Raw genomic sequence first — 23,010 nt, 5'->3', positions numbered from 1 at the left:
CCCCCTTGCGTGACGGGGGAGTGACCGGGCCCTAAAGAAAAAAAAAAAAAAAAAAAACAAAAAAAAACAAAAAAAACAACTCTAAAAAAAAAAAAGAAAAAAACAAACCCATAGTGAAATGTCTTAGACTAATGAGCGTGGCATTTACTTTGTGTGTTGCTGAAATTCTTCCTACCCTCCCTTTAAGGTGTGTTTGCTTGGATGACAAAGAAAGATGGAGCCCTCAGCAGTTGTTGAAACACTGCTTTATAAATACTCAGCCCAAAATACCGTTGCTGGACCAGAGTCCTGATGGTGAGTCTGTTACCATCCTTTTCTGGGACCTGTTTGACGCAAGATTATTTTGAAAGTGTACATAAACCAAAAACAGGCAGAGGCTGTGTGGATCATGTGTTTATCTGTTTTATGCAGAATTACAATGCATCCATTCATCTGATGTATGCTCAATACACTGGACGATTTTGCCACTCCCATTTTTCCAGTCTCTGCTGATAGAATGCCATTGGTATAGCTTCTCTAGTCAGCCTTCTTGTCATGTCCACCTTACTGTCATGAAACTAGATTTTCCTGCTGCTACTTAAGTAGCAGATTAAGAAACCTCAGCAGATATTGAGATGAATCAGGAGACTTGAGCTTGGGTTCTGGCTCTGTAATTCAATCACTCTATTTCAGTTACCCTCACCTGCAAACTTGGATCAGTTGTGTATTTCTACCTACTTTACAGAGGACAAAGTGAGGGGAAGGGTTAGAGGGTCACATGAGAAAGAGGTACTTTTTTAAATCGGCACCCCTGCTTCCTGTGCTTGTGTTGCTGGGGATATCGCCCTTACCCATACTTTAGCGCTTCATTAGGTTCTCACCTTTGTTTTATCTCAGATTCCGGTGGTCAGGATTACGCTGAGACTGTTATACCTAGCAACCAGCTACCCAGTGCTGCATTCTTCACTGAGACGCAGAGGCAGTTTTCCCGATATTTCATTGAGTTTGAAGAGTTACAACTTCTCGGCAAAGGAGCCTTTGGAGCTGTCATCAAGGTGTGATAGAGTTGTCCCCAGTCCCTTTCACAGCTCTTGTGTTCCATTTCTGCTAATGAATTATAGACTTAATTTCTATTTGGGGGTGAGGAGAGAAGTGAATATGACTTTGAAACTACGATCATCTTCATCTTCCTGGAGTTGAAGGCTTTATTTAAAACTACACTGGACAGATTCAGAATGCATCATTTCTCTCTCTCTCTTTCTCTCTCTCATTTTGCTTGATGTAAAGCATAAGATGAAAAACACATAATTATGATAGTATTTCAAGTGAAGTCAAGACCTATACATAAAGAACATTTTTACTGTGCTTTGGTTCAGAAAGAAAATTGTTCTTTTTCTCCCACTTACTGTTAGAGTTGCTGTAGGGACAGAAAAGGGTTCCAGGGTTAGAACAGAAATGGAATTCAGACAGGGAAATGTCCTTGATGGCTATTTTCAAGTTCTTACCAAGATGGGAAATTAGTGGTGTGTTATTAAGGTATGCTGTTGGTAGGTCTTCTTTTCTTCATTCCAATCTACTTGGGTGACTTAATATCTGCCCCTTGTAGAATGAGGTTTCAGCTATTTTTTTAATGTAATTTAAAGTGTTTTTGTTTCACATACCAAAGAAAAAGCCATCCAAAATTGAATTTTATAGTATTTCTTTCTTATTCCTAAGGCAGCTTTTAATAGTCTAATTGAAACTTGTGAGTCAAATGAAAGTGATTTTCTCTTTTATCTTTTGTAATCAATTTGTTTCTCCCTCTGCTCAAGGTTGAATTGTTGCTTTTCTAGAGTAAATTATCACCTTACTTGACCTGCACAGTGGAACTGGAATGTTCCAGTGAACAAGACTTTATAAAAGTTACTTCTGTCCATCTAACTACATGGCAAAACCACCCTGAATAAGGTTGTCTCTTTGTATGGGGACTTGCCTTTGAAAATTTTTTCTTGTAGTTATATTATTTTATTGTGTTCTGAATCGTATTTTCTAGTTTGGGTACACATCATAAATCTTAGTTACATAACAAACTCAATGGGCAGTCATTGTGCTAATAGCAGTTGCTATTATTGGCTAAGTACCTTTCTCTGTGAGGCCTTGATATGGGTGCTGTACCCACATAGCCTCATTTAATCCTTCAGTCACTGTTTGAGATGGTATAAATGCTAGTTTATGGATAAAGTGAATCTCAAGGAAATTAAATAATTTGCCCATGTTCACACTTTATAAATCCTTTATAAATCAGGGAACTAGCATTTGCATTTAGATCTGGTAACATTTGGATATTTAATTTGATTTTGGTGACATGGAATATAAAAACAAAATCAGAAACAAAATTGTCATCTGAAACCTTACAGTCACTTTTAACAATAACTTTTATTTTTAAATCAAAGTTTATTTAGCAATGTAGATAGCAGTTATGATGGGGGGGTGAAGGTCAGCTGGTGGTGCAGTGGATAAGGCAGCTGGAGCCACAGTTCCAGCCCCAGAGGGGACTCGAAAAACTCCTGGTGTATGTGCATGTGTGCCCACAATCCAGAGAGGAAAATGGAGGAGCATATACTGTTGCCTTGCCATCCTCCAGGGAGTGCTTTCTCATTTTCTCTCTCTCAGTCTCTCTGCAAGCACACATGACCTACTGGAAAAAAAAAAAAGATTGTGTTTTTTTCCAGGGTCTTCTAACAAGCTAAATATATATAGGTTGGGTGTGTTGCTTTTTAAGTTTTTGCCCAACCAAGCTCTCTCTTCAGTTTGAATTTCAGACGTGGCTCTTGACTGTAGCTGCTGATTCTCACTCAGAACCCCAGGTTCTCCTTGGGAGGGAGAGGGTGACACAGTATAGCTGCCAATCTCTACAAGGTTCAAAGCAGCTGACTTTATGGGGTCTCCTCCCCTTCCTGTGGGTCAGGTGCAAAATAAGCTGGACGGCTGCTGCTATGCCGTGAAGCGCATCCCCATCAACCCAGCCAGCAGGCACTTCCGCAGGATCAAAGGCGAGGTGACGCTGCTGTCACGCCTGCACCATGAGAACATTGTGCGCTACTACAATGCCTGGATCGAGCGGCACGAACAGCCTGCAAACCCAGGGACACTACCTGCAGACTCACGGCCCCTGGCCCGAAATGGACAGGCCTTACGTGGGCAACCAGCAGGTGACGCTGGTGACACAGACAGCCCAGACAGCGTGGAGGCTGCTGCACCACCACCCATCCTCAGCAGTTCAGTGGAGTGGAGCACCTCGGGTGAGCGTTCAGCCAGTACTCGCTTCTCCACTGCAGGCCCAGGCTCCAGCAGTGATGAGGATGACGACGAGGATGAGCATGATGGTGTCTTCTCACAGTCTTTCCTGTAAGTGCACCCAGCGCTTTCAGAGCACAGGCCTGGCATGGGCCCTGGGCCTGCGGTTGGTTCTCTTAGAAAATCAGACATATTGACCATGTTAACAAAAGCCATTGAAACACATTTCAGAGAGTAACTAAATGTAATCCTAAGGACTTTTCCCCTACTATCCTCAGAAGATCTTATCTAAATCCAAGCCTTGGAGAGAGGAAAAATAGAAATTATCTCCATACCTCATCTTAATATGTTAATAGAATTTCTTACAGGGGATTCCTTTTGCTTTTTTGTTTTATTTAGCTCACTCTTTTTTAGGGCATCCCTCAGATAAGGACATTCAACTCTGTGGAGTTTCAGAACTAATTTGGATTCTTGATACGGGGCCAACTGCATTTGTAGAATAGGTTACCAAACCAATAATCATTACTCTGAGCTAAAGTTTATGCATCTCAGACTCTAGCCAGGTCATTTGGTTTTATGATTGTATGTATTTAGTTGGGTGTAATTTATTATACTTCTTAGCTATTAATTTTTATTTTAGGGCCAACTGGTGGTGTGGTGGTTAGGTGGCTGAATCCCACATGGCCAACTACACGGTTTGACTCCCAGACCCAACACCTTGAAAAAGACACCTGGCGATGTGTATGCATGCCCAAAATTGTGAAAGGAGGGAGAGATGGAGAAGGGACAGTAGCGTGACCATGCCCCATGGGAGGGTGCTTTCGTACTTTCCCTCTCCCTATCTCTGTGTTCTTAGTAAGTGCAAGGGACCCTCTGGAAATTTTTTTTCCAGGAAGCTTATTCTGGCTAATTAGTATTTAAACTAAGAGTTCTATGCTTTAGATTTAGCAAAGCCTAAGCCAGCATGATGTTGGACAGATTTGTGTCTGTGGGGTCAAAGTGCAGTGTCTGTAACTTTTTGTGCTTTCTCATACATAACAAGAGTGTTGATTTTTAGGATTATAACAGAGATTTTGGTTTCTTGAGCATTTTTCTCTTTCTTTTTTTAAGACCTGCTAATTCAGATTCTGAAAGTGATATCATCTTTGACAATGAAGATGAGAACAGCAAAAGCCAGAACCAGGTAAATACTTAAATAGAAATTACATTGATATTCATCATAGGGTGGGAGTATTAGAAAACTAATGTCTGATGTTATAAAACTCAGGTAAATTATTATAGCCTTAATATGATATGCAAATAAATACACCATCAATTTTTTTTTTTTTTGGAGAGATTTTCACTGTAGGGCACGGGTGCTTGCCAGACAGACAGAGAGAGACATAGAGACAGAAAGCGAGAAATCACCCCCCAGGGGGGATGGTCACACCGCAATCCCTTCTCCTCCATTCTCCTCTCGGGATCTTGGGCACGCACACACACGCGCCAGGCGTGAGTTTTAAGCCACCGGGTCCGGAACACGAACCGCGGTCGACTACATGGGAGTCCAGCGACATAGCCATTACGCTAACTGCTGGTTCCCAATACACCATCAATTTTAAAACATCATTTATTTAAAATATGTGCTACTAGCATTTATTTGTATGCCTTTATATAGGAAAGCATACCTGCTTTTGTTTTAAAGAATTATTTATTTAATTCCATTTGTTATTATTATTTTTTAATTTGACCAGAGAGATACAGAGAAAGAGAGGGGGAAAGCGAGAAAGGAAGCCTTCCAGTCCAGGACTCAATCTGCAGTCAGCCATGTAGAAATCCAGTCCTTCATTACCATACCACCTGCCTGCCCCAGCTTTTAAAAGAGAAAAGTGGATTGAGACAAACTGCATTTTTTTGTGTGTAATAAAAATAATTTTCTAGAGGATTTGGAGAAACTTTCTATGGATAAGGATTAAATGCAAAATAATTGAGTAACTAAATAGTCTAATAATGGTTCCCTTAGTCTCTCCCACATCTATTAATCTTTTTTAAAAGAATTATTAATTATTATTATTATTATTTTAATTTGCTATTGGGCACATGTACTCACTGGAGTGAGATGGAGAGAGACAGTAAGCTGCCAGGTCCAGGAGGTGACCCACAGTTGGGCTGTGTGGGAGTCCAGCAGCCCATAAAACCCCACCGGCTAGGGCTGTGAGATGTTGCAGAGAAACAGCAAACTAGCCTTAAAGATGCCGTGAGCTTCTAAAAGACAGTGGCTGGGTTCCTACTGCTGGCCCCCCCCCTAATCCTGCTGACCTCCCCCTAAGACAACTGGATGGCCATGTATGTGGGAGGCAGTGGCACAGATATTTGATGACGGTGATGATTTTGCTTCATTTCAGCCCCCATTTTGAGTTCTCTTGTGTTCCTCTTGGATTAGGATGAAGACTGCAATGAAAAGAACAGTTGCCAGGAAAGTGAGCCATCGCTGATGACCAAGGCTGTCCACTACTTGTACATCCAGGTGAGGCCCAGGTGTGCAGCTTGGTGGCAGCAACACCCAGTAGTTGCTGGTGGCATATTTCAGGATGCTGGAGCAAGATGATGGGCAGCAGAGGGCTTACTGGCACTACCAAGGAGTAAGTGGCCAGAGAGGATTGCAGCACAGAGGCCTCTGTCCCCAGCCTTGAACTTATACTTTCCCGTGACATATCAGGACATGGCCTGGGGTGACTATGGAGTTGTGGACGTTCACATCCTAGATCCACTTGTCCCAACTGCGTGAGCTCAGACAGCATTCCTCAGCATTCTGTGCCTTTTTTCCCCATCAGTAAATCACATGGTAGCAGCTATGTCATAGACTCGTGAAGGGTCAGTGAGATGCCATGCATGAAGTGCTTAGACCCATAAACGCTAGACTGCCTGTACAGTGGCTCCACTTGGTCCAGCAAGCCGAGTCCAGACAAGTAAGGAATGATACACAAACGTGCCTGTGCGTACAAAAGGAAAACTGACATGCTTTAGGCAAAGCAGCTTGTCCAGGTATTTGGGTGGCAAGAGCCACAGGCAGCCCAGTTCCAGGAGGTATTATGAAATAAAACCAGGGGGCCAGCAGGTAACATAGTGGTTAAGGCACTGACAGCAGTTCCAGTCCCAGACCCAACAATTGAAATTCACACCAGGCACATATACATGCATGCCCAAAATCCCTTGAGGAGAATGGGGGAAGGATTGCACCCCTGGGGGGATGATTTCTCTCTCTCTCTCTCTTTCTGTGTGTGTGTATGTGTCGGATTATGTGTCCAGCAAGCACATGTACCGTAAAGCAAAAATGTCTTAAAGAAAGAAAAGAAGCTGAGACTCTGGCCCGCCTACATACCCAGACAGTGTCCTGCTGACCTCCCCCTAAGACAACTGGATGGCCATGTATGTGGGAGGCAGTGGCACAGATATTTGATGACGGTGATGATTTTGCTTCATTTCAGCCCCCATTTTGAGTTCTCTTGTGTTCCTCTTGGATTAGGATGAAGACTGCAATGAAAAGAACAGTTGCCAGGAAAGTGAGCCATCGCTGATGACCAAGGCTGTCCACTACTTGTACATCCAGGTGAGGCCCAGGTGTGCAGCTTGGTGGCAGCAACACCCAGTAGTTGCTGGTGGCATATTTCAGGATGCTGGAGCAAGATGATGGGCAGCAGAGGGCTTACTGGCACTACCAAGGAGTAAGTGGCCAGAGAGGATTGCAGCACAGAGGCCTCTGTCCCCAGCCTTGAACTTATACTTTCCCGTGACATATCAGGACATGGCCTGGGGTGACTATGGAGTTGTGGACGTTCACATCCTAGATCCACTTGTCCCAACTGCGTGAGCTCAGACAGCATTCCTCAGCATTCTGTGCCTTTTTTCCCCATCAGTAAATCACATGGTAGCAGCTATGTCATAGACTCGTGAAGGGTCAGTGAGATGCCATGCATGAAGTGCTTAGACCCATAAACGCTAGACTGCCTGTACAGTGGCTCCACTTGGTCCAGCAAGCCGAGTCCAGACAAGTAAGGAATGATACACAAACGTGCCTGTGCGTACAAAAGGAAAACTGACATGCTTTAGGCAAAGCAGCTTGTCCAGGTATTTGGGTGGCAAGAGCCACAGGCAGCCCAGTTCCAGGAGGTATTATGAAATAAAACCAGGGGGCCAGCAGGTAACATAGTGGTTAAGGCACTGACAGCAGTTCCAGTCCCAGACCCAACAATTGAAATTCACACCAGGCACATATACATGCATGCCCAAAATCCCTTGAGGAGAATGGGGGAAGGATTGCACCCCTGGGGGGATGATTTCTCTCTCTCTCTCTCTTTCTGTGTGTGTGTATGTGTCGGATTATGTGTCCAGCAAGCACATGTACCGTAAAGCAAAAATGTCTTAAAGAAAGAAAAGAAGCTGAGACTCTGGCCCGCCTACATACCCAGACAGTGGCATGCTGAACAGCACTGGGCTGTGCCAGCAGAGGGGCAGCCATAGACCAAAGAAGAATCTCCTGTGTCAGGCGAATGGGACTCTGGGTTGCTGCTAGTGTTTCCAGTCTTAACTGCAGTAGGCAGGCCTTTAACTGTAAGAAGCAGTACCGTGCAAAAAGAGGAACCCTCAGACAGCCTGGAGTGTTTCAGAAGAGACTAATTGGGTGTTGCTTTCCTGGAGTTGGAACTAGTTTGGATGTTCCCTAACATAAATATCTTCGAGATAACACTTACAAAGGTAATAAAGTATTTGTCCCCAAGACCACTATGTAGTGTCTACTATATGCGGTTACTTTCAAAACAATTAAGGTGACCCAACAGTACACAAAGGTGGTGTATCCAGGATGCAGTGAGGATCTTAGTGTGGGTGTCAGAAGAGGCTTTATGGAACCCAGATAGCCCTGGAGCTTGAGTCAGAATTTGATGAGTTATTTCAAGGTTAAGAGAACAAAGGCTTATTTTCTTCTCTTTAAAGACAATAATCCAAGGCCAGCAGGTTGGCATAATGGTTAAGGTGCTGGACTCTCACTTGGCCAACCACGGTTCAAGTCTTACACCCAGTGGCTTGAAAATAATGATTAATGCATGTCTGTGTGTGCCAAAATCCCAAGGGGAGGAATTGCAGTGTGGCCAACCCTCCTTGTTTTCCCTCTCACCATCTCTATATCTGATGAGCATATGTGCCTTATGGCAAAAGCCTTAAAAATAAATAATAAAATCCTTCGTAAGAAATCTTAGTCCTGTAACTGGTTGAAACACGCAGACTAGTTTTATAAATCAAATGCAACATACATTCTTCTCTTGTACATTGATACACTCAAAAAGGGTAGAAACAAAGCCCCTTCATTGAATGTTTTAATATTTATAACGTTTTGCATTAGACTTGAAGATCACTTGTTTCATGTAAATAAAAAAGGCCAATGACCTCATTAGATTAATTAGCCCTTAGAAATTTGGGTGTGGAAGCAGTCTTGTCAAACAATCAAAAAAATTTTACTGTGTTCTCACTTTTTTATACTTGTGACAAGGATTTTGAACAAGTGAGTCTTGTTTTAGGATAAAAAGAATCAAGTCTTTCCCATGACTGTTTAAAAACCATGATTCAGTCCAGCCTTATGGCCTAATGATGGGAGAGCTGGGTCACTCTCAGCTGACTATAAGGTTCAAGTCTGATTGTGGCCTGAAAAACACACCAGGCTTGTGTGGTGCATGCCCCAAATCCCGATAGGATGGAGAAATGGCAGAGGAATTATGGCGTGACATTCCCCAGGTGAGATGCTTTCTCCATCTCTCTCTCTCTCTGTCTCTCTGTGACAAACATGCACACTTCTGGCAAAGAAAAAACAAAGTCGAAGTATTAAAATGGAGGATTGCAGTTATCCTCTTTAATTTAAGCCCTGTGTGACCATGCTGTGCCTGGTCCACTCCTGCCTGCAGATGGAGTACTGTGAGAAGAGCACATTACGGGACACCATTGACCAGGGACTGTACCAAGACACCACCAGGCTCTGGAGGCTTTTTCGAGAGATTCTGGATGGATTGGCTTATATCCACGAGAAGGTAAGCTTTACAACATTGCACATCTGAAACTTACATTTATAGAAACACAGAACTGAGTGAAAACATCAAATGCTGTTGAGACGGAGAAAACCCAAAATCTCGGGGTATGTTGAGATAATCTGTTTTTGGAGGAAACTGAACAGCACCAAAAGGTAAGAAAACAGGATGAGTCTCAGAGTTCAAAGAAAATGTTGAAGGTTAGGACAAGAATTAGCAAATCGTTGGGAACCAGCAGTTAGCGTAATGGCTATGTCGCTGAACTCCCACGTAGTCGACCGCGGTTTGCATCCCGGACCTGGTGGCTTAAAACTCACGCCAAGCGCATGTGTGTGTGTGCCCAAGATCCTGAGAGGAGAATGGAGGAGAGAAGGGATTGCGGCGTGACCATCCTCCCTGGGGGGTGATTTCTCGCTTTCTGTCTCTATGACTCTGTGTGTCTGGCGTGCGCACGCGCCCTATAGAGAAAAACCTCTCCAAAAAAAAAAAAAAGAATTAGCAAACCACGGCCCATGATTTAAACACATCCCGTTTATCTATATGGCCTGTGAGCTTAGAATGGCACAGATATATATATGTGTATGTGTGTGTGTGTATTTACACATATACACATATACATTTTTGTCTTTTTTTTAAATGAGAGAGATGGAGAAGGAGGAAGAGAAAGATGAATAGGTATTTTTGACAGGGAGGGAGAGAAGGATGGGTAGATATTTTTGACAGGGTCTTGTCATATTACATTCCTCTTACCCCAGTCTCCCAGTTAACTAGGATCACAGGTGCAGACCCAGGCCTCCTGTGAATCTCAGCCCCCACAGCAGGACCCTCCCACTTGTGCCACCATGGCTGGGCCTACATTTTTTATAAAATCTTAAAAAGAATATTTCATGACACATGAATACAAAATAAAATTGAAATTTCAGTGTACATCAGTAAAGTCTTATTAGAATACAGCCATACCCGATTGTTTCTGTATTTCCGATGGCTGCTTTTTGCCATAGCAGTAGATTCGAATAGTTGCAACTAAAATACTTACTATCTGATCCTCTATAGAATACGTTTGCCAACCTCTGGGTGGAGAGGAAATAATTGAACATGTGTGGAATGTGAGGATTATTCTTTCTAAAATTACTTTACTTTAGTATTTTTTTTTTTTTAAGTTTGCTATATAAAGCATGTATGCTCACCAGAGAGAAAAAGAGGGAAAGTGAGAAAGCAAGTCACCAGGTCTGGGACTGGAACCTCACTCGGCCATGTAGGAGTTCAGCGCCTTAACCACCACACCACCTACTAGCCCCATAAGGTTGGATAGATGAGTGGTTTAAAAATAAAATGGGACAGCTGTAGGCATGGTGGTTAAAGAGACTGGATCCACATGGCCAACTGTGCAGTTCATGTCCCGGACCCTGCAGTCAGGCATATAATGTTCATATACATGTGTGCCCAAAATCCTAAGAGGAGGAGAAGGAATTACAGTGTGGCCATCCTCCCCCAGGGAGTGCTTTCTCATTTTCCGTTGCTCTCTCTGTCTCTCTCCAGCAAGCACATGCATGCATCCTATGGCAAATTAAAAACAAACAAAACAGCAACAAAAACAGAATGTGATGAATAAATGCCAAGTTAATTGATTCTAACTGAATTCATACTCCCCTTCCTAGGAGCACGGGGAAGCTAGAAAGTCACCCAACAAGGAAAGAAATGAGACACTGAGTAATGAAGATTTCCACGTACATGAACTGCTTTATAAAATGTCACTTTAAAGCTAGAGGTTGCCATTAATGTAAATGTCAGTGAGCCTAGCTTCGGGACGAAACACAGCTTACATTTTAAAAATAGGATTGTCTAATGCATTAGCCAGTATAAACATATGAGTATTTTCCTTTGCTTCAATTTTCCTAAACCTTAATGTGTTTATACTGTGCTGTATTTTTACTGAGAAGACAGGGCAGTAAGTTACAGGCATCTAGTTTCTGAATGATTTGGTGAAAGCAGAATTTGCAAGGTTGCAAATAAAAATGAGTTCTGATGAGAGCCACTAGAACCCTGTTACCATGCTGTCACCCGGGATCGAAGAACTGCACTCTGTGTGCTCTCTTCCTCTCGGCACTGCCAACCGCTTGCAGGGCGTCTACCATTGTGCTGCACCTGGGAACTCTGAGGGACACAAGTACGTGATAGACCCCGTGCCTGAGAGGGATGTCTTGTTTTTTTGGAGAGGTTTTTTGCTATAGGGCACGTGTGCTCGCCAGACAGACAGAGACATAGAGACAGAAAGCGAGAAATCACCCCTCAGGGGGGATGGTCACGCCACAATCCCTTCTCCATTCTCCTCTCGGGATCTTGGGCCCGCACGCACACGCACCCGGCATGAGTTTTAAGCCACTGGGTCCGGGACGCGAACCGTGGTCAACTACGTGGGAGTCCAGCAACATAGCCATTACGCTAACTCCTGGTTCCAGGATGTCTTGTTTTTGAAGGGAATCAGAATTTACCTTCATGTAATGTTAAAAGAGTTCACACAATGAAGCGTTTTTATCACACTTAATTGTTTCCTTGTTGTAATACATGAAGCGATAAACATTTTGAGTCATTAGGAAGATAAAGCAGGGTTCACCTAATGGTAATCCTTGAGCACATACTGTGTGTTCTGGAGAGGTGAAGTGAAATGACCCTAGAAAGCTCATAAATGAATCGGCTCTTGTAAATGTTGGTAAAATCTGAATAAATGGAAATAAACAAGAGTATCGTAGAGGGACTTCTGCAAAGAAAGAAATAGAAGAAGGAATGAAAATGGTATGTCTCCATGACCAGAGCAGGAGTTTGGTGATGCACCAGAGGAGAAGGTAGTCCAATGAACACAATTTGGGGGGCCTGGGGTGCCACAGGGAATTGTTTCGATCTCACCTGCCCAGGACCTCGGCTGGTAGAACTGGGAGCTGGTTGGGAAGTCGGGACATTCGAGAGCCGTTGCAGAGGCCATACAGCCTGGGCCAGGGTGGACTTTCAGGACTACTTCATTCAATTTTCATCACTAGGTTGGCCTTTGAAATTAGGGAACAATGGGGGCAAGCAGATGGTGTAGTGGTTAAGACACTAGACTCTCACCTGGCCAACCACAGTTTAAATTCTGGACCTGATGGCCCCAAAATCACAACAAATAACAAATAGATTTAAAAAGAGAGAGAGAGAAAGAAAAAGACAAAAGAAAAAGGAATAAATAAATTAGGGAACAATGAACCACTGTGGGAGACAATGATTGGCTTCTTCACTTACTTCACTTACTTCCAACAGGGAATGATTCACCGGGATTTGAAGCCTGTTAACATTTTCTTGGACTCTGATGACCGTGTGAAAATAGGTGATTTTGGTTTGGCGACAGACCATCTAGCCTTTGCTGTGAGTATTTCTAAAATTAGACTGTACTTAAAAATGGCTCTTAATGTCCTGATTATCCTGAAAGTATGAGAATGCGCAGGGTGAGTTCACTGAACTTGTGTGATTCTTGGGAAATTATACAAGTACAAAGGCACCACTGCAAATACTTTTTTAGGCTTTGAAATGGCAAAAAAACAAAACAAAAAAAAAACATTTTAATGAATGCATTCCACTTGAGGGACATGAGATTATTGGTTTATAAACAATATTTAGGTCATACGGTTAAGACATATGGCACTTCATGAAATAATCTGAAGTTTTGATCTAACTTGCAAGCAGTAGGCTAGATGCTTTATACTTGAGGGGCTTTTAGTTAGTTTGAGGAAATGAGGCTCACAAGAGAGCCCGCCTGGGACAACATGCAATTGAAAAGATATTTGTTCTTCACAACGTTGTGGTATAGTTGTTTAACATATAAAGCTAATTAATGTGAAGTTAGAGAAATAGTGATATACAAGTGAAAGACAAGGCCAACTGTTGGCATGGTGGTTGAGGCAGCTCGATCCCACATGGCTGGCTGACTGGTTCAAGTCTTGGACCTGGTGGCTTGAGAAACAGTGTGGGCATGTGTGCATGCATGCCCAAATCCTGAAGAGATTGTGATGTGGCCTTCCCCATGGAGAGTGCTCGTTCACTGTCCCTCTCTCTGTCTCTTCCTGGCAAGTGTACATGCCCTCTAGCAAATTTTAAAAAAAGAAGAAAAGAAAAAGTAAAGACAGCAGAAAATTTACACATGCTTATGAGGATTTTAAAAAGGCATATAAAGACAATAGCATTTCAGGTGGGACTTCAAGGATGGGTAAGAGTCCAGGAGGCCAAGATCAAGGACACGGCATGGTAACACCAGGGCAGGGGATTTTAGAGAAAAGGAATAGCATAAGCAAAGGCCCTGGAGTTGAATAGACATGGTTGTTTGAAGACCCGTTTGTCTGATTGGCTAAAACTGTGAAGGGTAGAGGGGAGAGAGAAAAAGCTGGAAAACTGGTCAGTCATGTAGGTGGCAGGCCTTGAGTGTCAGAGGAGGAGCTGTATTTCACATCATAAGCCAGATAGATAAGTTAGATCTTACCTATCCATAGCCAAGATAGAGCTTAGTTAGGCACCAAGATCTGTAGTAAATCCAGCTCATCACAAGGGTGGTCAGAGAAGGAAAATGGGATTTACATTAATGGTGAGAATAGCCATAGGGGCTAGATTAGAAGGTGAGGTTAAGAAAGGAAGGAGATGGCAGGGCTCAATAAAGATGCGGTCTCAGCCAGAATAGCAAGGGTATTGATCAGCACTGAAACCAAGGAGGGGCCGGGTGATGGAGATCTCGAGCCCCAAACTACGGAATTTAATTTGACAGCTGGAAGGCCGGAATATAGTGAGGTAGATAAGAATGCTGTCTCTGGACTTCCACTGCCATGGACCAGAATCCTGTCTCTGCCACTGCTTTGTAGCAGGATGTTAGGCAAATTAGCCTTTCAATAACTCATCTGGAGACCAGCAGTTAGCATAATGGCTATGTCGCTGGACTCCCATGTAGCCGACTGCGGTATGAGTCCCAGACCCAGTGGCTTAAACTCACGCCAGGCGCATGTGCGTCCATGCCCAAGATCCTGAGAGGAGAATGGAGGAGAAGAGATTGCGACATGGCCATCCCTCCTGGGGGGTGATTTCTCGCTTTCTGTCTCTCAGTCTCTTTCTGTCTTTCTGGCGAGTGCACACACCCTATAGCAAAAACCTCTCCAAATTTTTTTTAAAATAAAATAAATAAATAAATAACTCATCTGCAAAATGTGCCTACTATTAGTACCTGCCTCCAAGAGCTGTCAGCAAAATAACTAAGACAACAGGTCAAGGTCTCAGAATGGTACCCTGCACTGAGAATGTTGAGCTGTTGTTGATTGTGGTACTTCTAATAGGAACCTAGGGAGCCATGTCACAATTATGGTGATTAAAGTGAAAAATTATTCTGGGGCCAGCCAGAAGTGTGGTGGTTAAGGCTGCTGGATCCCACATTGCTGATAGCACAGTCCCAGTCCTTGACCTGGCAGCTGGAAAAAAAATCGCTGAGTGCCTACACATGAGTATCCAAAATCCCAAAAGGAGGAATGGAGAATGGATTGCAGCATGACTGTGCCCCAAGCATGGGAATGCTTTTTCCCTGGCTCTCTCTCTCTTTCTCTCTCTGCTTCTCTTCAACAGGTATATGTGCCCTCTGGCAAATTAAAACACACACATACACACATACATTAAAAGTTTTTCTGGGGGCCAGCAGGTGGCATGGTAGTTAAGGCGGCTGGACTCTCACATCACTGACCACAGTCGAGTCCTGGTCCAGACTGCTTGCTTTCATACGCAAAGTCAAAATAGTTAGTAAGTGGATTAGGACCACTGAAGACCTTCTGTCCAGACTTCACCCTCTTGTCCCCCAGATCCAGCCAGGTTAGAGCACCCTATTTATTCTCTCTGTCTCTCTTGCTCTCTTTTTAATCTTTTTATCTTTCTTAAATTTTTAAACTTCTTAGCTCTCCATCACTCTTTTATCTTGCTAATGTTTACCTTTTCCCCCACCTACATAGGGCAAGCCAATCACCAGCCATCTATGTCTGAGTTTTGAGTGCCCCTTTTCATGCAGCACGCACAGTTTTCATTTTTCCCTTTACAATTTTTTTAAATTGTTTTTATCTTGTTTTTTCTCTGTTTTGATTGCTTTCTTTCCTTTTCCTTTTTTTTTTTTTAACCTTTCTCACTTTTCTGTTCAGCCTCCACACACTGAGTTTCTAGACAGATCTAGGTGCATAGTAGCCAAGTAGCTGAATACTTTTAGAGTCAGATTAATCCTCAATTTCCATTAAATCTGCTGCACAAAGGGAGAAAAGCTATGCTGTTTAGAGATTGCAGGCCGCCTCCTCCCGCATGCCTCTGAATGCTCAGATTTAACTACCAAAAACTAGGAAAAAAACCTTATAATCCATCACATGACCAGAAATCACCTTAGAGACACAAGAAATATGAGAAACCAAGAAAATATTTCCCCCCAAGGGAAAAGAATAACTCCTTATCCTTCACAGACTGTACAAGGGAACTCATGGAAATGTCAGATAAAGAATTTAAAATATTCATAGTGACAAAGCTAACAGAGATGCAAGAGAAGAGAGACAACAAACTCCAGAAGATGCAGGAGAAAAGAGACAATTCTCAAGAGGTGAGGAAGTTCTTACCCAATCTGAAAGAGGAAATACACACCATAAAAAAGAATCAAATGGAATTGTTAGAGATGAAGGCTATAATACAGGAAATCAAAACCTCCCCTTAAAGTATTAAAAGCAGATTAGATCATGCAGAAGATTGAATCTCAGATGTAAAAGATAGAACTACTGACCTAGAAAAATTCACCAAAAAGGCTTGAGAAAATAACTCTCCCAAAATTAAAATATTATATAAGTAATACTAGATACTATAAGGAATGGGCTGACCATGCAAGAAAATAGAAATGTAGAGCCTTTATTAGGAGCGCTCCTGGGTGAGGTTCACTAGTCCCACAGAGAAAGAGAGGGGGCCAGAGAAGTCACGCCCTAGGGAGGGGGTTAGCGATTTTTATAAGGGTATAGGGAGGGGGAGTGTCTTAGAGGTAGAAATAGTCCATGCATGGTAAAGGTTTAGGGGGAGAGCGGACTACTGTGCCACATAAGGTCTGGTGACATGTGAGTAGAGTGCCATGTGCAGAGTAGAGCACATGTGATACATCCTGGTTAGATCCTAGTGCAGCGCAGGTCTGATAACAGACTAGATCTGGGTTTTATCAGCCGACTATGGCGTGGTGTCCAACCCCCACATCCAAGCTGCCCAGGCCTCCAGCCTAACAGATACCATTAAACGCATAAACATCCAGATCATCGGTATCCCAGAAGGTGAAGAACCTAAGGGCATTGATAATGTATTCCTTGAAATCCTGGAAGAAAACTTTTCGCAGGTCTGATAACAGACTAGATCTGGGTTTTATCAGCCGACTATGGCGTGGTGTCCAACCCCCACATCCAAGCTGCCCAGGCCTCCAGCCTAACAGATACCATTAAACGCATAAACATCCAGATCATCGGTATCCCAGAAGGTGAAGAACCTAAGGGCATTGATAATGTATTCCTTGAAATCCTGGAAGAAAACTTTTCGAACCTAGAGAAGCACTCAAATATCCAGACCCAAGAAATACAAAGGATCCCACATAGAATTAACACAAGGTCTTCTCTAAGACACATCATAGCCAGATTGACTAAAACCACAGAGACAAGATACTAAAATTGGCAAGAGAGAAACATCAAGTTACATTCAAAGGATATCCCATCAGGCTAATAGCAGACCTCTCATCTGAAACAATGCAAGCAAGTAAAGAATGGGAAAATATATTCAAAATGTTAAGTGAAAAACAATTTCAACCAAAAATAGTGTATGTGGCAAGGTTATCTTTCATGTGGAAAGAAAAGACAAAAACATTCTTAGATAAATAAAACCTGAAATAATTTACCAACACCAGACCAGCTCTCCAAGGAGTGCTGAAGGGAGTGCTATTCCAGTAAAACTAAAGTCAGATAGTCGGACACACAGAAATAAGAGTACCGAAAACCACCAAGAAAATGACTAACCTAGTGATAAGAACAAGTCCAGAGTTGAATGTTAACTTCCAGGGTTTAAATGGAAAGATCAGACCACAATAACATTACAGATTCAATAGAAGAGAGATTAATTACATGAGACTGAACTGATGAAATAGAATTTATGACTTTTGACTAAAACATTACTGCTTTTCTTCTGTGCTTTGTTTTCCATATTCAAGGATTTTTGTCTTCTCTTGAACTGTTGATAGTTTCATCTACCTAGTGTTTGAACTGAATCCTAACCTTTTTCCTGGCTTTAAGTCTTATGCAAATTTCTCTTAACATTTTTTGAGTTTGATCTATTAAACTAAAACTGTTTTTCTTGAAACTAAAAAATGCAGTTAAAAAATACCTACTTTGGGAACCAACAGTTAGCGTAATGGCTATGTCACTGGACTACCATGTAGTCGACCGCAGTTCGCGTCCCGGACCTGGTGGCTTAAAACTCACGCCAGGTGCGTGTGCGGGCATGCCCAAGATCCTGAGAGGAGAATGGAGGAGAAGGGATTGCAGCGTGACCATCCCCTCTGGCGGGTGATTTCTCACTTTCTGTCTCTATGTCTCTCTCTGTCTGTCTGGCGAGCGCACGCGCCCTATAGCAAAAACCTCTCCAAAAAAAAAAACCCTACTTTAAGAAATAATAAATAAAATAATAACAATTAATAAAAAAAATTTTTTTTTAAGTTACTCTGATTTAGGACCAGCAACCAGCATAATGGCTATGTCCCTGGACTCCCATGTAGTCAATTGCAGTTTGAGTCCTGGACCCAGTGGCTTAAACTCACGCTGGGTGCGTGTGCGTGCGTGCCCAAGATCCTGAGAGGAGAATGGAGAGAAGGAATTATGGTGTGGCCATCCCCCCTGGGAGGTGACTTCTTGCTTTCTGTCTCTCTGTCTCTCTCCATCTTTCTGACGAGCACACGTACCCTATAGCAAAAACTTCTCCAAAAAAAAAAAAAGTTACTCTGATTTCCATGTAGTATTTTTTCAGTCCATCTTCATTTAGAAATGGATAAGCCATTCTTATGGATTAGTACAGTATTAACATTTGATATTGTATTTTAGGCTGACAGCAAACAAGATGATCAAGCAGGAGATCACCTAATTAAATCAGACCCTTCAGGTATGTTCAGAAGACTGTATATTTTATCTGTGGATTAAAAAGCAGCCACAAAATTTCATAGCCTGAAACCTGTTTTTCATTTGTTAAGATTTTATTCTAAAGTAAATTTTAAATATTCATGAAATTAACAAAATTATAAACATACCTTATTTTTTCTTTTTCACTGTATGATTATTCAGAACTCTAGGAAGTTGTAGCCCAGTTAGTAGAATAATTGACTCCCATGGGTAGGCAATTATTTGTCTACCCAAGTGGTAATTTGGAGTTAACCTGGTGAACTGGCCTGTCTGGGGTCTTCATGTGGCACTGCTCCTCCTCTGCAGCACATCCTGTGTGGGATGGTGTGTGGCCATGCGTGAGTTATGGTCAGTCGTTAAGTGTGATGTGTGTGGCTTCCTCCTGTGAGTGGTGCAGTTAACAGATCGTGCCTAAGTCTTAAGAACCTTTCTTGTCATTGTTAACGTGCCTTACGGTAAGCCCTATTACCAGAAGGCTTTCTGTTTTCCATCTCACAGGTCATTTGACTGGGATGGTTGGCACTGCACTCTATGTCAGCCCAGAGGTCCAAGGAAGCACCAAATCTGCATACAACCAGGTACAGGGTTTTTGGAAGAAAAGGAAGGATCTCAAGAGTGAGGTAGTAGTAAGAATGTCAAGATTCCAGCATTCGGGGCTTAGTTACCAGCCAAAGTAGTTGAAAACATTCACTCATTTATACTCCAGGCAGAACACCTTGAGCCCAACACAGTGACTAAAGCTGGCAGGAGCTTACAATCCATCCGCCCATCCATCAGCGATCACATGAACTAACCCCTACCCTGGCCAAGGTCCTGAAACACAGGAAATAAGGCAGCAAAGTGAAAAAGACTAATGTGGTCTCTGCCTTCTGGGCGCTTACTCAGTGGTGGGTGAAACAGACCATAGACAAGTGAAAAAGAAAAACAATCAAACTGGCAAAGGCTAAAAAGAAAAGAACAGTAGGGGCATCCTTAGGTAGGCTGACCTGAGGAGGCCTCTGTGACAGGATGGCATTTAGCATGAAGGATGAGAAGGGACAAGCCATGCAAAGTTGGGGGCTGAAGCATGCCAGGGAGGGTTAAGGGGCCAAGTAGAGGAATTAGCATACATAAAGGCAGGACCCTGGAGGAGAGCTCAGCAGTTTAAGACAGTGAGAAAGAAGAGCAGTGTGGCCCTGGCGTGGTGAGCAGCGGGGAGAGGCAGGCAGGGTGGATGGAGCAGAAGACAGTAGCAGATCCACGCAGGGTCCATTAGCACAATAAGGAGTGGGTTTCATCTGAAGTGCACAGGGTGCCATTGAAGGATCCTGAACAAGTGACTTCACTCAGGCTGCTTCCAGGCTCTGCAATAGTCCTGGGGGAGCACTTGTAGCTGGGATTGCAGTGGCTGCACCAAAGATGGAGAGAAGTGTGCTGATACAGGCGGGAAGTGAGAGATTTTCCTGGTGGAGGGGCTGTCGGGTGAGGGAAAGGAAGGAAAGAAGTTCAGGGCTCAGGTTTCTGCATGGAGCACCAGGGTGAAGGGTAGTTGGTTGAGGTGAGAAAACCTGGCAGGAAAATCTAGTCTGAGGCATGTTAGCTTTAAATACGTGACAGAAATGCAGTTAGAGATGTGCAGAGGTTATTAGACACCCAGGACTTGAGTTCAGAGCCAAGGTCAGAGTAAGAGGTAGACATTTGAGAAGCATCAGCACACAGATGGGATTTAAAGCCATGATGAGATTTTTCAAATGTGTCAGTCAGGCAGTTCATATCAGAGCAGCTTCTCAGGCCTGCAGTGGAAGCCCAAGCCTGGGCTTTGGCTCTGACAGGGAATGCTGGGCTGCAGTGTGGAGTTAAAGCACACCTTGAAGTGCCCGAGGAGGGTGTGGGGAGATGGACTGCACATATCTTGGTGTGGGAGGGCAACTTTAGGGTCATCCTTGGGTTGGTTTGGAAGAGTACCATGAAATACTTAAAACTGCTGTACCCTTTAGCCTTTCAGTTACATTTTAGAAATGTATCCAAAGGAGAGACCAGCAGATGGCTTAATGGTTATGTCGCTGGACTCCCACGTAGTTGACCATGGTTCATGTCTCAGACCCGGCACCTTAAGAAAACACACTTAGTGTGTGTGTGTACATGCCCAAAATCCCAAGAGGAGAATGGAGGAGAAGGGATTGTGGCATGGCCAACCCCCACCCCTTGCCCCTGGGGTGATTTCTTGCTTTCTGTCTCACTGTCTCTTTCTCTCCAGCAATGCATGCACCCTATAGCAAAAATCTCTCTTTTAAAAAAAAAAATGAGAGAGAAAGAAAGAAATTTATCCAAAGGATACAACCAAGGACCTCATCTTTTCATCTGTGAGACGATTTCATCACAGCAGTACTTATCATAGTGAAATTTAACAGTGTCTAAAAAATGAGGAACTGGTTAACTAAAGTATGGGACTGCTATGTAATTGAATATTGTATGTCATTAAAATTATGTTTTAGAAACCTGTTTATAAAAAAGAATGTGGGGGGAGGGGACCAGCAGATGATGTAATGGCTAATGGCTACGTCGCTGGACTCCCACATAGTCAACTACAGTTCAAGTCCCAGACTAAGCGGCTTAAAACTCATACCAGGTGTGTGTGCATGCACAAGATACTGAGAGGAGAAAGGAGGAAAAGGGATCGGAGCGTGGTTACCGCCCAGGGAGGTGATCTCTTGCTTTCTGTCTCTCTGTCTCTCCAGTGAGCTCATGCACTCTATAGCAAAATACCTCTCAAAAATAAACTAGGACCAGCAGATGGCATAACGGTTACATCGCTGGGTTCCCATGTAGTTGACTACGGTTCAGGTCCCTCAGCCGGTGGCTTAAAATTCATGCCAGGCTCACATGTGTGCGTGCCCAAAATCTTGAGAGGAGAATGGAGTAGAAGGGATTGTGGCATGGCCATCCGCCCTGGAGAGTAATTTTTCGCTTTCTGTCTCTCTCTGTCTCTCTGGTAAGCACACGTGCCCTATAGCAAAAATCTCTCTAAAAAAATAAATAATTTAAAATGTGATAATATTGAAAAATATTCTCACTATAATAAGTAAATAAAAATTAGAGGTGGTAGTATGGTTCAGGTTTTGTAGTATGTACATAGTGCATGTGTCCCTATTTTTGTCTAGAAAACAAAGTAGGCATATCTGTAGTAAATATCCCTGAGAGCTGAGATCATGGGAGGTTCTACTTTATTCTTAGAGCTTTTCTGGATGTTCCACATCATGCTTTTGTATCCAGGCTCTCTAACTACAATTTATTTTCTCCCGCAGAAAGTAGATCTCTTCAGCCTGGGAATTATCTTCTTTGAGATGTCCTATCACCCCATGGTCACAGCCTCAGAAAGGATTTTTGTTCTCAACCAACTTAGAGATGTACGTATCAAATGTTTTAGTTCATATATTTCCAGTGATCTGAGTCTTAGCACAGAGACCAGGACTGAAGGCAGAGTATTTTCCTGATATTTATAATATCAAAGAGGTTGTCATTTTTTTTTTTCAATCTAAATCTCGTTTGATCAATTTAATCAATTAATGATGTAATGTCTCATTGCTTTTCAATAATTAATCCTTCCTTTTTTCACCCCTCCCTTCTATCCTCTCCATTAAGAGAAATTATTTTTAACCTTAAAAAGACATAATATCATTTTACTAATAAATTTTGTCAAATCATTTATTTTTTCTAAAAAGTTATTTTGACAATACATTAGGCAAAATAATGTCTTAGATCTCAGGAAGATATTTGACTTCCTAAACATTATTTATCTAGGCTATAGTAGTTATTTATCTGTTTATTTTTACATTTATTCACTGTACATCTTTATGGCACACAAAATGAATTTTGCCACCTTAAATACACTGCATATCAGTCCAGTCAAAGACATTGCCATGCACATTATCATCAGCAGACAATCTTCCATTTTTGTGTCCACTAAATATTTTGCCTTTTTTCCCCTTGATTTCCTCTTCCCCTCCCCATCGTCTACCCTTCTTCTGCACTGTCTTTAGTTTGCCATTACTATATATATATAATTTTTTAATTTCAAGAGAAGCAGTTTTAACTTTAATGAATCAAAATTTTAAAAAATGTTAAGAAAAATTTGCTTAAGACTCTTAAAGCCAGGAAAAAGGTTAGGATTGTGTTCAAATAATAGGTAAACACTGAAAATGCAAAAACAAATATGGACAGAACTAAAATCTAGTAACAGTGGAGGCTGGAGGACAGAGGCTGTAATTTTAATGCCTCATTTCCTGAGACAAGTGAGGTTAACCATTTCTTCTATTTGCAGCAAAAATATTTTCTCTAAGCAAGGGAAGTCACCTCGCTTAAGTTTTTGAAACAGCAATTTTGGTAATTGAAGACTGTTTGCACTTAGGAAACATCATATTGGTCTCTCTTCTGTATTTCTACTAAGTGGAAATCCACCTCTGCTCACACACCTCCAGTGATAAGATTATTTTTAAAGAATTATTTTA

The 23,010-nt window shown here is 42.5% G+C and overlaps 1 protein-coding gene across 1 annotated transcript in view; it reads left to right on the top strand.

Annotated features, from left to right (window-relative positions):
• EIF2AK4 (eukaryotic translation initiation factor 2 alpha kinase 4) overlaps positions 1–23,010 on the top strand; it is a 125,496-nt gene that overhangs the window by 50,674 nt on the left and 51,812 nt on the right. The window contains exons 10-19 of the mRNA XM_006158705.2: positions 188–294; positions 877–1,034; positions 2,927–3,366; positions 4,366–4,438; positions 5,678–5,761; positions 9,189–9,311; positions 12,600–12,704; positions 18,449–18,506; positions 19,022–19,101; positions 21,808–21,909. Coding sequence (XP_006158767.1) covers positions 188–294; positions 877–1,034; positions 2,927–3,366; positions 4,366–4,438; positions 5,678–5,761; positions 9,189–9,311; positions 12,600–12,704; positions 18,449–18,506; positions 19,022–19,101; positions 21,808–21,909 — 1,330 coding nt within the window. The remainder of the gene's footprint in view (positions 1–187; positions 295–876; positions 1,035–2,926; positions 3,367–4,365; positions 4,439–5,677; positions 5,762–9,188; positions 9,312–12,599; positions 12,705–18,448; positions 18,507–19,021; positions 19,102–21,807; positions 21,910–23,010) is intronic.

Source organism: Tupaia chinensis, unplaced genomic scaffold, assembly GCF_000334495.1.
Source record: "Tupaia chinensis unplaced genomic scaffold, TupChi_1.0 Scaffold000605_1, whole genome shotgun sequence".
NCBI classification, from domain to species: Eukaryota; Metazoa; Chordata; class Mammalia; order Scandentia; family Tupaiidae; genus Tupaia; species Tupaia belangeri.
This window is presented reverse-complemented; position numbering and strand designations above follow the sequence as displayed.